The 17,609-nt window shown below is 40.7% G+C and overlaps 1 protein-coding gene across 1 annotated transcript in view; it reads right to left on the bottom strand.

Moving 5' to 3' along the window:
* The window catches only part of RNF217 (ring finger protein 217), a 122,873-nt gene extending 109,747 nt beyond the window's left edge, over positions 1-13,126 (bottom strand). The window contains exon 1 of the mRNA XM_012475704.3: positions 12,254-13,126. Coding sequence (XP_012331127.3) covers positions 12,254-13,126 — 873 coding nt within the window. The remainder of the gene's footprint in view (positions 1-12,253) is intronic.
* Positions 13,127-17,609: the final 4,483 nt, after the last annotated feature.

The raw sequence follows: 17,609 nt of genomic DNA on the forward strand, positions 1-17,609 counted from the left end.
AAAACTGCATCTCTACAAAAAAACGCAAAAAAACCCCAAAAAGTTACCTGGGTGTGGTGACACACACCTGTAGCCCCAGCTACTCTGGAGGCTGAGGCATGAGAATCACTATGAAGACTCTGTCTCAAAAAATAAATAGGCCAGATACAGTGGCTTATACCTGTAATCCCAGCACTTTGGGAGGCCGAGGCAGGCAGATCACAAGTTCAGGAGTTTGAGACCAGTTTGGCCAACATAATAAAACCCCATCTCTACTAAAAATACAAAAAATTAGCTGGGCATGGTGGTAGGCGCCTGTAATCCCAGCTACTTGGGAAGCTGAGGCAGGAGAATCACTGGAACCAGGGAGGCAGAGGTTGCAGTGAGCTGAGATCATGCCACTGCACTCCAGCCCAGGTGACAGTGTGAGACTCCATCTCAAATAAATAAATTAATTAATTAAATAAATAAACAAACTGCACCTGAAATACATAAACTTAACTGGAAATGTCTAGGCTTAGTTTTTTTTAAGATCAGCAAATATTCCTCTTGTGACACAAAAATAACCGTGAGAACTTGACAAACAATATGCATACGTATGTCTATGTATACATATATACATATATACACATATATCATATGTAAGTTTAACATAAAGCACCAACACTTGAAGACACACAGAATATGTCTTTCTTTAATTTTAGGAGCCTATTGTTTTCAGAGTGTTTGTTTTAAAAAAAACTTGAGAAAAATGATAACATAGGAAAAATAAAACACCAAAGTTAAGGATAAAACTAGTTAAAAGTAGGATTAAATGAGAATTTTGGGATTGCACCTATTGTTTTCCACCAAGAGCATCTCTGCAGGAGAATGAAAGTCACTTTTCCCACTTTGGTTATATATTCATATAAAAAAGATGGACTGATTGTGGTGGCTCACACATGTAATCCCAGCACTTTGAGAGGCCCAAGTGGTTAGATCAATTGAGCCCAGGAGTTCAAGACCAGCCTGGGAAACATGGCAAAACTCTATCTCTACTAAAAACAAAACAAAAAAAGTATCTAGGCATGGTGGTGCACACCCATAGTCCCCGCTACTCAGGAGGCTGAGGTGGGAGGATTGCTTCAGCCTGGGAAATGGAGGCTGCAGTGAACCATGATTGAGCCACTGCACTCCTGCCCAGGCAACAGAGTGAGACACTGTCTCAATGAATGAATGAATAATTCATTAATTAATTCCTTTTAAAAAGATGGGCTACAATCTGGCCATTTCAGAGTCACTTGTGATTCCACTCAATGGCTCTACTTAGACAAACATAAATTAATAATATACTAAACTCTAAACATTAGGAAAAATGGCCTTTAAGCAACTGTTTCGTTTTTCCTGCTATTTTAAATAGTTAAGCAACCAGGGGAAAAGCTGTGGTGATTAAAATTGCCACATACAACTCAGAGCTCATGAGTTTCATGAACACTGAGTATGGCCAATAATGTGAGGAAATAAAGCAAGAACTGACACCACAAAAAGGGAAGCAATTTGCCTGGTAGCCTATAATTAGCTTTTGAATCTTACAGTAGACAATATTACTGAGGCAAATAGCTTAGAAAGATTTAAAAAGGGATTAGTCATTCACATGAATGAATAAGCCCAGAATTTAGTTACCTAAGCCGGGGCCGGGGGAGGTGGGGTAAGGTGGAAGGTGGAGTGGAGCAAACATCACAAAAGCAATATGCCTCGTCTGGTCCAGAGAACACAGATCTCCAACAGGAAGAAACTCAAGGACAACATATACGCTTCTGGAAATTTAAGCAGCTATCTGTTCAAGAAGATACAAATCATATGATAAAATCACCCACACAAATTAGAATACTATCATAAACAACAGTAAGCCAATTTCACAAAGCTCGACTAGGATGGTTAATTCTACAGTGTCATTAGATACAATACTATTTCTATACAGAATATGTTTAGACTACAAAAAAAAAAGGTGTTACATCAACTCCTTTTATTCAGAAAGATATTCCATTTTTCAAATATTTTAACTACAACTGAAGCTGTAATTCTGATATATTCTAATGGAAAGGAAATTATGCTATACAGAATAATTTTAAGTGTTGTTGATCAGAATTATTGGAAGCTGATCCTGACACCTTGACATATGTCAATTATGGTGGAATTACCTAAACCATTTAATTTTAAAAGAGAATAGCTTTCACATAAGCTTTCTTTAAAACTAACTGAATCCATATTAGTAAATTATTTACAGATAAAGCACAAAGAACCATACCACTGAAGTACTGACCAATAGGATAATATGAATTGGAAATACTTAAATGATTGAAAAGACATGAAATTAAAAAGAAAAACAATTAAAATTCAGGGTCAAAAGCTAATTTATCACATTCTTGGTTTTTCTCTTAAGTAGTGGAGAAATATATTAATTAAAATATGGCCCCAATTTCTCAGAAACTTGCCCAAAATAAGCTGGGGTCAATGTCCCTTCCCCTTGAATCTGGACAGGCTTATGACTGCCTCACCAAAGTGATGCTGAGTGCCTTCCAAACTTAAGGCAGAAAATGTCACACAGCTTCCACATGGCTCCCTTGGGATGCTGGCTCTGGGGAAAGCCAGCCTGCAAGTAAGAAGCCCCGAGACTGCCATACCAGCAAGGCCACTTTTGGGCACTCGGTAGATAGCCACAGCTGAGCTCACTGACAACGGCCAGCATCAGGTGCCAGCCAAGTGAGTGACCTGACATCTGACTACAACCGCATGAGAAACCCCGAAGGTGAACTGACTGGCTGAGGCCTTCCCACATTCCTGACCCACAATGCCATCATCAAATAAAATGGGTTTTTTAAGTTCCTAGGTTCTGGAAGAATCTGTTAAACATAAGACAGTAACCAGAACAGGTACTTTAATTAAAGAAGACACACCTCAGTGATAGACAGGATGCTAGCACAGTAGTTCATTGGATTGATAGAAAAGTAATTGTGGTTTCTGCCACAACTTTTGCACCAATCTAAATACATTGTGGAATAAAATGTCAAAAGTTCAGATTCAGATAGTTACCTTACTTTTTATAGCAAACATATTATAATTTCTTTTTTTTTTTTAAGCCAGTCAAATTTAGCAGTCGGGGGGTTGTATACCAACTTTAGTGATACTAATGTTAATTAGTTCTGATAACCCACTACCATCAGACCAGCCTATAATTTATTTTCAATCATTCATTCAGGTTTTTAAACAAGATAATGAAATACTGAAATTTTCATTTAAAAATATCACTTTGCCTATCTATTCAAATAGTTTACATATTGACAATATTAGCTCCTAGTGTATTAATTATTTATTGGATAAATTTAAACATCCACTCTACATATAGAGTATATATAACACACAAAGTGTTAGGAAATTAGTAAAAAACAAATTAATAATGTCTTTACATGCATCAAGGTTTGTAGTCTAATGGAAGCACAGAGCAGGAAACAGGCAATTTAAATACAGTGAAATAAGAAAAATTGTATAGAAGAGTCCTAAATGGTTTGATAACCTTAAGTAAAGAGGGTTATCAAAGAATATAGGAAGGATGCTTAATCTAGATATAGGGGTCAAGAAGATTCTCCCAGAAGAATGTCTAAGCTGAACTAGAAGAATGGGTATGAATGGGGCAAAGAGAGTTAGCAAGGAAAGAAAGAGGATTCCCCTAAGACAGAACTTCATGTCACTAAAGGCAAAGGCTCATAATTAGAGTCATGCAGCATTCAAAAAACAAAAAAATCTACTATCTCTATAGGTGTAGTGGGACACTTGAGAAAGAAAGCTTGGAGGCACCACAGAAGTCAGAATGCACAGGGACATGTAGATATTGTTATAAAGTTTAGATTCTAATCTATTAGTAAGAAGCAGATGTTGAAAGGCTAAGAAGGACAGTACCATGACTGGTTCTGCATTTTATAAAGAACCCTCTGGCCTATGTGCGGAGAGTAAGCTGGAGAAAGTCAAGAGAGGGTCACTGGGACCAAGCAGGAAGCTCTTGTAAGAATCCAGGAGAGAGATGGTAGAGGCCTGAGCAAGGGAAGTGACAGCAGAAATAGAAAACAGTAGAGAAGAATACAGATATATTTTAAAGACACAGAATTGAAAGGACCTGGTGATTAATTAGATGTGGGAGATGAGGGAGAAGAATAGTTCAATGATGACCCTCAAGTTTCTGACCTGGTTACAACTAATGGAAACAGGGAATCTCCAAAAAGAAGCAAAGCTTTGAGCATGTGGCAAAGACGGGGAGGAGAAGGGGATTTAGATTTGAGAAGTTAAGTTTAAGGTGGCTATGTATGGGGCATCCACCACAATTGTTCAGGAGAGAGATGGCTATGAGATACTGTTGACTGGGGATAGAGATAAAGATTTGGGTATCAACAACAAATAGATGTTACTTGAAACCATGAGAGTGGTGGGTGAGATGACCCCACTAACGTATACAAAGTGAGAAGAGGCTTAGCAAAGGACCATGCAGATACCAATATTAAGAGATGGTAAAACACAAGAAAGTTCTGACAAAAGGAATGACCAGAAACTTAGGAAGAAAATACGAGAGTATGTTGCCATTAAAACTTAATAGTAAATCAAATCATAACTTTCCTACACCAAATTCCTCTTGACTTCCTTACATAAAGATGAGGCTGAGTTTGGCTGAAATCTCTTGATCTAAGTTTGAGCGGGAGCCTTTTGCTTCCTCAAAACGTGTAATTGTCTTCTCCTTCTTGGATTGGAAGACTTGTGATTTTTGTACAAGACTGATATTAAAGAAAAATACAGATTTACCTTATAAATGAGATAATAGATAATAAATTTAAAGAATATAAAAAAGCCATAGGTTTTAGAGTCAAACATCTGAATTTCACTTCCACCTTTGCCATTCCCTAGCTTTGTGACTTTGGGCAAGTTATTTAATCTCTCTAACCTTGAGTTCCCTTATATCTGCATGCAGTACAAAAACAGGATTGTTCCTGTTCTCTTGAACCCACTCTAACCTGAAGACCATCCCATGGCTGCCAGTGAACACAGCACTGCTCACAGTTACCAATAAACTCCTTGTTGGGAAGTCTGATGGTCAATTTCAAACCTCATCCTGCTGGAACTAGCATAAGCATTAGACACAGATGATTATCCCTTTTAAAAGACTGTCTTTGTTTGGTTTTTGGGTAAGTACTTTTCAATACTCTTCTTGTCTAGTTAGCCCACTCCCTTTTTAGACTCTTTGCTTGTTCTTTCTGATGTCCCATACTCCGTATTTGTGAACACCGGTATGCTCGGACTGAATCTCCAATCCTTCTTCTCTAGCTACTGACACTCCACAGGTGACCTCATCGAGTCTAATAGCTTTAAATACCATCTATATGCCATCCACATTCAAATTTATATCTTCTGCTCAGATCTCTCTTCTGAATGCCAGACGCCAACTGCCTACTCAACATCCCTTCATGAATGTCTAAACGGCATGTCAAATTTCTCATTCTCCCTAAACCTAATTCTCCTACACTATTCCTCTTATTATTAAATGGCAACCCCATTTTTCTAATTGCTTGGGTTCAGAACCTGACTCATGCTTGACTCTTTTTCTCTCATCCCACAGGTAATCATCAGCATTCTGTCAGTTCTAACTTCACAATATATTCCAAATTCAACCAGTCAAACCACGTTCACCTGTATCACTCTAGTCTGAACTGTATTGTCTCTCCTTTGAATTATTCCATAGTCTTCTAACAGATCTTTTTACTTCCACTCTTGACTCCTACAGTATATTCTCCACAAAGAGATGGAGTAATCTCTTTTAAAGGGAAAGGCATATGTGGTTACTCTTCTGCTCAGTGTCTTCTTACAGCTTCTTACAACATCTTACTTTAAGGAAATGAAGATACTTGATGGGCTTAATCCCTGCCTGACCAGCTTTCCCCACTCCTCCTGCTGTCTTTTTTTTAGCACTCTCCACCTCATTCTCTGTGCTTCAGCCATCCCGATCTCCTTGTGATTCCTGGAAAGTCGCAAGCATGCTCCCACCTTTGGAACTTTACACCTTATTATTCTATTAGATATTCTCATGGTTTGTTCCTTCTTCAGCATCACGAAGATCTCTTCTCAAAAGTCACTTCGCAAAACATGTCCTCCCAGACAACATGTCCTCCCGACAACTCCCCAAAAAACTACAAAGTTATCAACGCAAACCCCCTTCCCACTATTTATCACCCTTCCCTTATTTCTCCTTCTCCATAGCCCTTATCATCTCCTAATATGCTAAATAATTTACTTATCTCATTTTCCATCTCCACAGCCTAGCATATAATTCCATGAAGTCAGGAGCTTTAAATGTTTGCATTTCTTGTATCCTCAGAGCCTAAAACAGTGCCTTGTATGTAATCAGTATTTAATATGTAAATGAATTAGAATTAAATAAAAATATGTGTAAGAATGTTTACAAGATAGATGTCCAATAAATGGTTTTCTTACTATTCATAAAAACTTACAAATTCAAGTGCAATTATCCCAAAATTGGTGGGGTGAACAGTAATGATAAAGTTGATGGAGAATGATATAAACTAGGAGTTATTCTCCCAGACACATTGAATTTTTAAAGTAAAACTTCAATTTGGGAAGTTTTATCATGTAAAAAAAGGGTTTATCATGTAAAACCCTTCTGACAAGCTGAATTTGAAAAAAGCTAACATTTTTAAGAAGTATGTCATGAATGATTCCAAACAAACTGAGGAGAATTATGTTTTCTTTTAAATAAAGGCAGAAAATATTTTGAAATGAACAAAATACGTATATCTTTATATTGACTAATATTCTATTTCCAACAATCAAAAAGAGCTCTGAGAAATATGTATATTAAGAAATGAGTAATTGTCAGATTTATAAAGTTGGATTAAACGTAACAGAAAAAATAGTAAATGAGTTTAATAAAAGTTAGCTGGTGTCCCAGAACTGGCTTAATGAAAACTTCCCAGAGAGAAAGCAGATCCATCGCTGTCTGGTAACATTTTTTAAAAAAGCTTATTTTTGCCATCAGATAAAGCTGGGAAAAAAAATGCCAACAAGGCTGTAAGATGGTTTCTTTAGGACATTAATACATTTACAGAATATCCCATGGTTCTTTCCATACGGGTACCCCAATGAATGCTTGTTAAATGCAAAAACAAAACATGAATAAATGAATAAGTATAAGAAATCACCACTCAGGTATGCTTACCTTGTCCATAACAAACCCTTAATAAAAAGCTGAGAGTTTAAATTATAATGATCTCTTTTTATGTCTTTTGTATCAGGAGTAAGGAAGAGCCTTCAGGTATAAAAGTTGAGCTCTACTTTAGGAGGGAAAATCACACTCTAAAGATATCAGCTGATGCCTTAGGTCAGTAGTACTTGTGATGTTATTTGAGATATTTTAGGCAGTGGAATGCAATTCAGGGTTTCTCTATGTAGCCTCATCTCCAGATAGCTGGAAGAGAAAGGAAATACCCATGCAGCATGCCTCGGAAAAAGTCCTGCTGGACCCTAGGCTTAGCACTTGACAGAGGATTCCTCCAGAGAAATCAAATGCCAATCAAAAACAGATTTCAAAAAGTAAAGGAACAATGGAAAGAAAAAATAAACAAATGATTGAAGAGAAATGATGTAGAAAGTGGAGGAAAATAATGGAATGAGTCAGTAAGGCATGAAAGCAAATGTTACTGCACCCCTAGACACACACACACACATTTTGCACGCAGAAGGACAAGTTTAAATATGCCTTAATTCCCTCTTTTCAAATTTGTTGAGTGACTTTGAAACAGATTTCAGTCTCATGTTATTCTTCACATTTTCAGGACTACAGAAACCATGCCGGGCATGTCAGGTTCTATAAATGCACCTGTGTGAAGACAATTGCATTCAAACTCAATATTGAACACAATAGTTTCTAAAAATACGCAGGGTGCTTTAAGGTTTAAAGGAAAAGAATTTATGGGGCCCGGCACGGTGGCTCACGCCTGTAATCCCAGCACTTTGGGAGGCTGAGGTGGGTGGATCACCTGAGGTCAGGAGTTCAAGACCAGCCTGGCCAACATGGTGAAATCCCATCTGTACTGAAAAAAACAAAAAATTAGCTGGGTGTGGTGGCCTGTGCCTGCAATCCCAGCTTCTGGGGAGGCTGAGGCAGGAGAATCTCTTGAACTCGGGAGGCAAAGGTTGCAGTGAGCTGAGATGGTGCCATGGCACTCCAGCCTGGGCGACAAGAATGAGACTCTGCTCAAAGAAAAAGTTGTGTTACACTTTTACCCATTAAGATCTGGATGACTCACAATTTAATAATAGGCTATATAAGCTTTCACCTCTGGGTCACTGATTCTAGGGTGACTACAGCAGACAGTCATTTCAGGACTTTATCATCTAGCAGCTGTTTTGTTCACAATCTGTAGAAGCAATGTGTTGCTTGTCTCTATTAATACTCACTGGACAGGTGTATACATTCCAAGTTATATGCATCTGCCAATCCCGAGCACTTTTAGGCAGAGTGGTGGAATCCACAACAGCTGTCACCTTTAGCAAGTCTTTGGCAGCCTCATTTCTCTTCCTTTCTTCAACTAAAATGCTAAATATTAATATTTCATATTTATGACAGATTATTCTGTCTAAACCAAATCATAAAAGAAAGATATCTGTGGATTTCTGAAATGAACCTAGTATCATTCTATGAAACAAAGAAGGCAACAGACAACATTTCCTAGGGGAAAATATGGTAAAGGCCAAGCCAGCTGAGAAGGCCAATAGTAGGAGGGATAAGGGACATGCAGGATACTGCAGACATCCCTGGAACTACGTGCTTTAGCCATATTCACACATGCATACACAGGTCACTGGGAAATGTATTTCTAAAATGTATGTGCCAGAGATTTATGTACACGAGCAATACAATATGAAATAATATAACCATCTCTGCCCTGGAGCTCTACAGCCTCTAAATCAACATCTCCTGTGGTGCTAAAGGTTTATAATCTATCGGTTCATACCCCTTCACCATGGCAGTCAGAAACCTGATGGCACCTATTGCACGGTAAAGTTAGTCCACTAAGAAGGACTTCCTAGCCATAGTCATGGCAATAACTGGAGAACTATGTTTTGAAAAATAAAAGCATAATTTTATACAGCATAGAGGTACTTAAGTCACCATCTAATCTGCTATGTCTGTATTGAAATATTGATGACACCTACCAAATGGCATTTGTCACAAATTAGTCCATAGCACTAATGAAAATATACTTACTGTCTAAAAACCCACATTTCTATCTTCCAAGTTCATATCTTCTTTCAAAGAACTCTGCATCTCATTTTAGAAAAATATTCATTTAACCAGGCAACAGTCCAACTCACATTTAAGTTGCATTTTAATGTTTGTATAAAATGTTTAATAGGGACTCTTTTATTTGCTTAAAGGATGTTAAATAATGCACTATGTGGCACAAACTGAAAGAATGGTGAAAAGAGTCACTAATAGCTCTTTATTTCAAATACATCATTTTGTTTCAAAAGGTTTTAAGAGCCCTGAAAGTTTAGGCTTGTCACATTTGTTTCTGTCAAACCCAAGAGACCTTTTAAGACGAGAAAGCACTCACTATGCCTTTTTGACGTGGTTCAGTAGGGCAGCAAAATAACCATGCAGTTTGATTTTGCTTTGCTTTGGAACTGGTGGGTTATTACAGATTATCTGCAATTACATTTCATCAATGAGGAAATTAAGGCATAGAGAGGTTAAGTGACAGATAAACACACCCTTTGAGTAGAAGGGACCACAGAATTAACATAGATCAAAAATATTACAACAACCATGTTTTGCTCAACTGAAAAAGGCTATTTTTTTGTATAAGCTAAAAGTTTATCTAAGTTAAAACAAACTTAGCAAACCTGTTACTTTTGTCCGCTTTAAGCCTTCGTCTTTTGTCTTAAATATCAAGATGCTCAGAGTAGAATTTAGTGCCAAAGCAGAACACCACTTCCTAGCATTGGTGTCTGGGAGCAATCTCAGACCTTTCATAAATACAGTAAGTTTTGGTTGCACATCCGTTACATATCAGACAACACTGTAGATACAGAAGTGTACAAATCATATGAAAACGTCTGTCTTAATTACTTAAGTGTAAGACAGAGTATGTTAGTGCTGTGGAGAAAATAAAAAGCAGAAAAAAGAGAGTGTGGGGTGAGGCTCAATTTGTAAAAGGGTGGTCAGTGAAAATCACAGGGGGTGACATTTGAATATAGCCCTGAAAAGGACAGAGAGCAGATAAGCGCGCCATGGAGAGGACCTTCCTGGAACAGGTAAAAGCATGTACAAAAGCCCTGAGGTGAAAAAGCATGCATGGTATCTATTACTCATCTTTTTTGTTGCTGTTTATTTTAAGTAATGTATATTATTCTTTATTGAAAGTCCCAGCAAATGCTTTGGAAGGAAGGTCAGGAACATACATCCAATCAGAAATGCTGCAGACAAGCTTCAGATACTGTGTCACCGCAGAGGAGTTTTTAGTGGTTGTACTGTACACTGCAATGACCACTTGGCTACATCCCTCTATCACCCCACCATCATTACTAAAACTTCCTAAAACTAACTTAGGAGGTTTAATAAAGAAAAAGAAAACTGCTTTGGGGAAATGGCCCACCCTAAAGAAATCAAATTGCTAGGCAAAGTATCCTAAGCCACAATGACTACCTCCCCTGAATTTCTAAACCCACTGGTATGTGTATCCAGCATTTAACAGGAAGTGCTACCTGGAATTGTAACTTTGTTGACATCTCATCCCTTGCTACCTATTGTTCTTCTGTACACATCTGCTCTCACAGTGACATCCTTGAGCAGGGCTCATGTTTTGGAAATGTCTGAATCCCACCACAGGGCAGCAAAATCTATTTGAGGATGATAAAGAAACTACCACAACCAGCAGCAGACATTCCTCCTGTTTTAAGAATCTCTAGCTAAAACATGAAAGAAACAGTCTTTCAGAAGCTTTTCAATAATCTCAACTATTTTAGCCAACTTACTGTTTGTGTAACATTCCGTTTTAAGTCTCTATTTGCATTTTCAGTTGGGCACTGTATACACTTTCAGTCTAGACCCAATCATGGGTTGGCCCCAAAACACAGAGGAATCACATGGTATGGAGCTCTGGTCAGTTTGCCTCAGCCAATGTTATTAAAAACACTATTATGTGCAAGGGACTCAACATGAAGCTACCACATAGAGGATCTAAGACATTGTCCAGACAGTCTAACAAGACAAGCAGACATGAAAGAAACAACTGCAGTGCATGTAAGATATTGTGAAAGTATATAAGCAGTGACTTGGAGGGTGAGGCAACGCTTCACAGAAGAGCTGGCACCTGAACAGACAGGGTTTTGAAAGATGAATAGGCCTAGGACAATTGGACACAGGATCAAAGGGCATTCGGGATTGTGCAAAACACTGGCAGAAACATTACAGATTGAAAACTGCTGGAAGAACGCATTCACCGTCCGTGAAGGAAAACTGGTCTGTTGCACTCTCAAGCTTTCCAAGAAAAAAACAAGTTTTCAAATAAAAGCAAAGAAAGTTTCACCAGTGCTTGTTCTGAGAAACCTCTTAGCCTCTCTTTGCTTTGTTTTGCTCTTTCTGTTTTGTTTCCCTTTGAAAGAGTGCTGGCTTAAAACCTCAGTGAAAAAAAGTACTTCAACTTTACTGTGGAAAAAGGAAACTGAAAAGTAGGCAAAGGCCAAGGGATAAAATTTTTTAAACATGCATGCTTTTCTGGAATATATAAATGAAGTAAAATTACAAATTCACGTATTAGGGGTCTGAAATATTGATAACAATTCTTTTCTCCACCAGCTCCATAAATATTTATTCTATGCCCACTGCTTGTTAGTTTATGGGATACCAGACCGATGAGGCAGTCTCTTGCCCTCCTCCTTTGAGCAAGCTCGTGCTTGCAATCCTGTATAAGAAATAAGCAGAGGGCAAGTCCTTGTGCCTTGTGGCTTCTACACCTGCCAACGATAGCCTGAAGTTCAGAGCAAAGTTAAATTTCAGTTAAGTAAACCAGTGAGGTCAAAATACACTTAAATAACAACTGAGACGTGAGAAACTAACAGAGATCCTTAGTGTGTCGGTCACCTCTTCCCGCGAGCAGGGAGATCAGATCGAGAGCACGACCTCCTTGCCAGTGATTTGGAATAATAAATGGGGAAGAGAAAGGGGGGAAGTTACCTGGGCGCTCAGGTAGATTTTGAGGCACTCCTCGCAGACAGCCTTCTTGCAGCAAGGCAGGGGCTTGATGGGCTTGTCTTCCAGGCACACCCGGCACATCAGCACCATGAGGGGCGCATAGGGATCCCCTACACCGCCCAGGCCAGAGTAGGGTGGAGCTCCCAACAAGCTGGGCATGGAGAATGGCTCGGGCGCCAGGTAGAATTCCAGCTCGATGCTGCCGCCGTCGGGGGAGAGGGAATCCGCTGGGAGGGACAGCCGGGGGCTGGGGAAGGAAGAACGGGTGCTGGGAGGGTTCGGCACTGGCGGAGCCCCAAGTGGCGACGCGGGCAGCGAGAGCTGCTCCGAGGCAGGCGCCTCGGGCAAGTCGCTCTCCACGCAGTACACGGAGCAAAAGACTTGTCTCTTGGCGAGGGGCGGGCGCCGCTGACCCAGCACGTCCAGGACCAGTCCGTCGGCGGCCCCCGCGCGGGTCCCGGGCTCCAGCTCCTCGCCGGGGGGCGCCTCCTGCTGTTCATCCCCTCCCTCTTTTCGGTCTCCAGCTTCCTCCTCTTCCTCCTCCAGCTCCAACTGCAGTCGCAAGGTCTGGGGGTTGAGAGGCCCGGCGAGTGCCAGTCCCGCAGGCTGCGACGGTGCTCGGCTCTGCCTCCAGCTCGGCGCCCCCAAGCTCCTCGCCGGCTCCGGGGCGCTGGTGTCCACGCAGCCCCAGTCGCTTCCACAGCCACCGCCGCTCGGCTCAGCGGAGGCGCCGCACGGCCGGGCGCTGTCCCCCTGCGGCCTCAGGGGCTCGGGATGGCCCGCAGTGCTACCGGTCAGGGTCTGCGACTCCTGGGGCCCGCCGCCGCCGCTCACCGTGCTCTGCTCCTCGCCCATCGCCGCCCGCGGCCCGCGCCGCCGCTGCCCATCCAGCCGCCGGGACCCCCACCCGGCGCCGGCGGGCAGCGGGGGCAGTGGCTCGGCTCGACTCGCGGCTTCGCTTCTGCTTCCGGGTCCCTCCTCCTGGGCTGGGACGCCCCAAGTCCACTCCGGGGAGCCCTTGCTCCGGGGCCGCGGCGCGTGGGGAGCCCGGCCCTGCCCGCCGCTCCTCCTCCTCGTCCTCTGGCGCGGCCGGGCACCGCCTCGGGGGCGCCGAGGGCCGCTCGCTCTGGGCTCGGGCGCGCCCGCCCCACATGCAGCTCCGGACGGCGCCGCAGCCCCCGCGAGCCCCGGGCGGGACACAGGGGTCCGGGAGGAGGCGGCTGTCAGTCCCGCGCCATCAAGGGTCCCGGCTGACGGACGGGCGGCCGGAGGGCGGTGGTCACAGGGTCTAGGGGCCTGTGGCGCCGCCGCGGCGCGCACCAGGAGGTGCAGGCAGAGTGCGAGGCAGCCGCAGGGCCCCTGGGGAGAGGCCGGAGCGGGCGACCTCCCTCTCCCCGCGCTTCACCTAGAGCCCTCCTTGCCGCCCCTCACCCCACCCCTTTGGCGCACACCTCCTCACACGTACACACGCGCGCAGGCACCGCGCACACACTCGCACGCACACCCCGAGTGGGTGTGATCTAAGATCTGAGATGCGCTCTCTCGCCCAGAGTTCACACTCGGCCTCAGCAAAACCCTCAGAGCAGGCAGGCGCCCCTTTGGTCTCGGCATTAAGTAGAACTTCCTACAAAACTACTGAACACTCAGTTCTGGAATTAGAAAACGCTGGCTATTTAGGATGTCGAGTTCAGAGAAATAACGCTAAGGATTATGAATTCTAAATGCTATTACAACTCTGTTTCTCTGCCGAGTGGAGTAGGAAGAATCTTTGAAACCCTTAAATAATCCAAAAAGCACTTTCGATCTACTCTTCCAACTGGAATCCTTACAAGAGTTGATAAAGAATTTAAGATTTGTCCCTTTTTCTTCTCCTACAGTGTTCTCTTACAAGTTTTTTTTTTTTTTTTAACCCTTTTTCAATATTCCAAAATGGATAGCACAGGATGGAAAAATGTCCTGGCCTAATTAATAAACTGGATCATTAGTGGAAATCATGGGTAGTTTCATTAGCATAACCATATTTATCCCCAAAACTGTTTCCAAGACAACAATTATATTGCAGCCAGGACTTAATTATGTGTTGATCTATCTTTATTTTACAGGAAGTATTACTCACCCAGACACTGGTGTGTTTTAGTTCCCTAAAGCCAATGAAAACATTGTTGGGAAGTCAGCCCTTGTTTTTTTCTCCTGAGAGGGAATTCAATTTACACATTCATGTAATAGGAAGGAGCTGTAAAGTCTGTAGAATTTTTTTTTTTAATCTTGACGTTGTTATTGGGTTGCTCTAAAATATTTTCCAAATCATATGCAAATGATACAAAGGTGACTAGCAATGCAAACTAAGAAAACAGTGTAATGCTAAAGAACATTTCCACCATGTATGTGTGTCTGACGCTCAGTTGCAAGGGAAGGCATGAATTCAATGTCTAAATGCCATGTCATTTATTGGTCTGACCCAAGAATGGAAAATTCTTATTTTGAAGATTAACTGCTATTCCAGAATTCTTTTCTTTTTTTACCTCAGCTAAGTGATTTCCTGATAACTGCTGTTTTCACCAAATGACACTTTAAGTGCTTATTGTTCTAAAGACAGAGACAAGAAGCCTACTTACGTGTGCCTTTTGAGGGTGCCATCTGGTGTCCAAGCCACTATTCTTTCCAGAGATGTAAAAGTAATCTGCGTTTTCCAGATGACAACAGACTAAGACCAGAGTAACAATAATGGATGCAAAAAATATATATTCACACAGTGTCTATTAGAATAAAACTCCTCAATGTCCTCCTATAGTTTTGGGAACCCTTCCTCACACACATGTTCTGAGAGCTTGTTCTTTCAGTGTTTACCATTTAATTCCTTATCCCTTAGGTTCCCGCTTACTAGAAGTGGCTGTCCTCTACACCAAACCCATTAGAAGTCCCTGGTGGGCCGCCTGATGGCCGCCCATATCTCCGCTGCTTAAAACTGCAGCCCTTTCTTTTGCCATGACTTCTTTGCTACAGTATTCATCTGGCTTTTGTGAAAATAGATTCATAGTTGGTTCCCTATCTCCACCCTCCAGACTGCCTAAATCCTGGAACCAGCAACTGTGGCATTCAGTCTAGGACTCATGGGACTCTAGCAGCATGAAAATGAAAATGCAAAGTTAAAACGGTGGTTCCACTATGAATTTTCTCTGAAGCGCATAAAGGGACAGTAATGATTGTGCTGATAGGATTACTTTTTTAAAGAAGGGTTAGTTGAAAATGTTTTATTAACCAATATTTAATATTTTGGCAAAAATTCCATTTATCTATCACACACTTAACGTTCTCAAAACTCAAACCATCTGCTCCATCTCAGGTTGTATACAACTGTTGATACAACGTAAGTATTATCACTAATATCCTGCTTCTACCAAGGTAAAGCCTCAAAATATCCTAATATGCAGTGAAATGTGTACCTTCCCTGAAACCCAGACTTCGATATCAGAAAACTATGTCAGTTTTAGAACGATGTTTTTTCTATTTTTGGTTTCTTATCCTGACATTAAAACATGACTGGTTTTTGGCTCCCTTGAATTTTTTAAAATTATTATTAATGCATAATAGTTGAACGTATTTGTGGGGTATACGTGATATTTTGATACACGTATGTATCATGCATAATGATCAAATAAAGGTACTTAGGATATTGATCACCTTGAACAGTTATCATTTCTTTGTGTTGGGAACATTTCAAATCTTCTAGCTATTTTGAAATATACAATATATAGCTATAGTCAGCCTACTGTGTTATTGAACACTAGAACTTATTCCTTCTAACTATGTTTGTATACACATAACCAACTTTTCATCTGCCCCTATCTTTTCAGCCTCTGGGAGCTATCCTTCTACTCTACTTTCATGAGATCAATTTTTTAAAATCCCATATATCAAGAACATGTGATATTTGTTTTTCCTGCCTTATTTCATGTGACATAATGATCTTTAGTGCCATCTACGTTGCTGTAAATGACACAATTTCATTGTGATGGCTGAGTGTATTTTATTAAATATACATTCCATATTTTCTTTCTCCATCTATTGATAGACAATTAGGTTGATTCCATATCAACCAATCGTGAATAGTGCTGTAATAAATATGGGGGTGCAGAGGTCACTTTGATTTACGGATTTCCTTTCCTGCTGCTGGAAAAATACCCCGTAATGAGATTGCTGGATCATATGGTAGCTCTATCTTCAGTGTTTTGAGAAGCTTCCATACTATTTTCTATAATGGCTGTACTTATTTATGTTCCCATAGAGTGTATAAACTTCCCTCTTCCATGCATTCTGGTCACCATTTGTTATATTTTGTCTTTTTGATAATAGTCATTCTAACTGTAGTAAAATGATATCTCCTTGTGGTTTTGATTTGCATTTCTCTGATGATTGATGATGCTGTGCATTTTTTAAACAAACTTAGCCATCTGTATGACTTCTTTTGAGAAAGTCTATATAAAAGAAAGTGTTTTGGGTTGATTTTTGTAGATTGTGAGTGATAGTTGTCTAGTTTCATTCTTTTGCATATGGATTTCCAGTTTTTTTGGCATCATTTATTGAAGAGAATGTCTTTTCCTCAATGTTTATTCTTGCCATCTTTGTTGGAAATTAGTTGGCTATGAATATGTGGACTTAATAATATTTCTGGATTCTCTACTCTGTTTCACTGGTCTGTGAGTCTGTTTTTATACAGACTTTCTTTTGTACAGACAAGAAATGTCTATGAATGTCCTTTGCCCAATTTTTAGTGCAATTATTATATATATTATACTGTTGAGTTTTTTGAGTTCTTTGTATATTCTGGACATTAGTCCCTTGTGGGATGAATGGCTTGCAATTATTTCCTCCCATTCTGCAGTGTGTGTCTTTACTCTCTTGATTGTTTCCTTTGCTGTGCAGAAGCGTTTTAGTTTGATGTAATCCCATTTGTCTGTTTTTTCCCTTTGTTGCCTGTTTTTGCAGTCTTAGTCATAAAATTATTGCCTAGTCCAATCTCCTAGAGCATTTCTCTTATGGTTTCTTGTAGTAGATTTATAATTTTAGGATTTGCATTTGTATTTAATCCTTTTAGAGTTGATTTTTGTATATGGTGAGAGACAGGGATCTAGTTTTATTATTCTATATATGGATTTCCAGTTTTCTCAGCACCATTTATTAAAGAGGGTGTCCTTTCCACAGTGTTTACTCTTAGTGCCTTGGTTGAAAAATCAGTTGGCTGTAAATATGCAGACCTATTTCTGGGTCTCTATTCTGCTTCATTGGTCTAGAGTCTGTGTTTATAGCATGCTGGTTTGGTTGCTATATTGTAATATAA

The sequence above is a fragment of the Aotus nancymaae genome, unplaced genomic scaffold (genome assembly GCF_030222135.1).
Source record: "Aotus nancymaae isolate 86718 unplaced genomic scaffold, 86718_ANA_hifiasm-v0.15.2.pri h1tg000040l, whole genome shotgun sequence".
NCBI lineage: Eukaryota > Metazoa > Chordata > Mammalia > Primates > Aotidae > Aotus > Aotus nancymaae.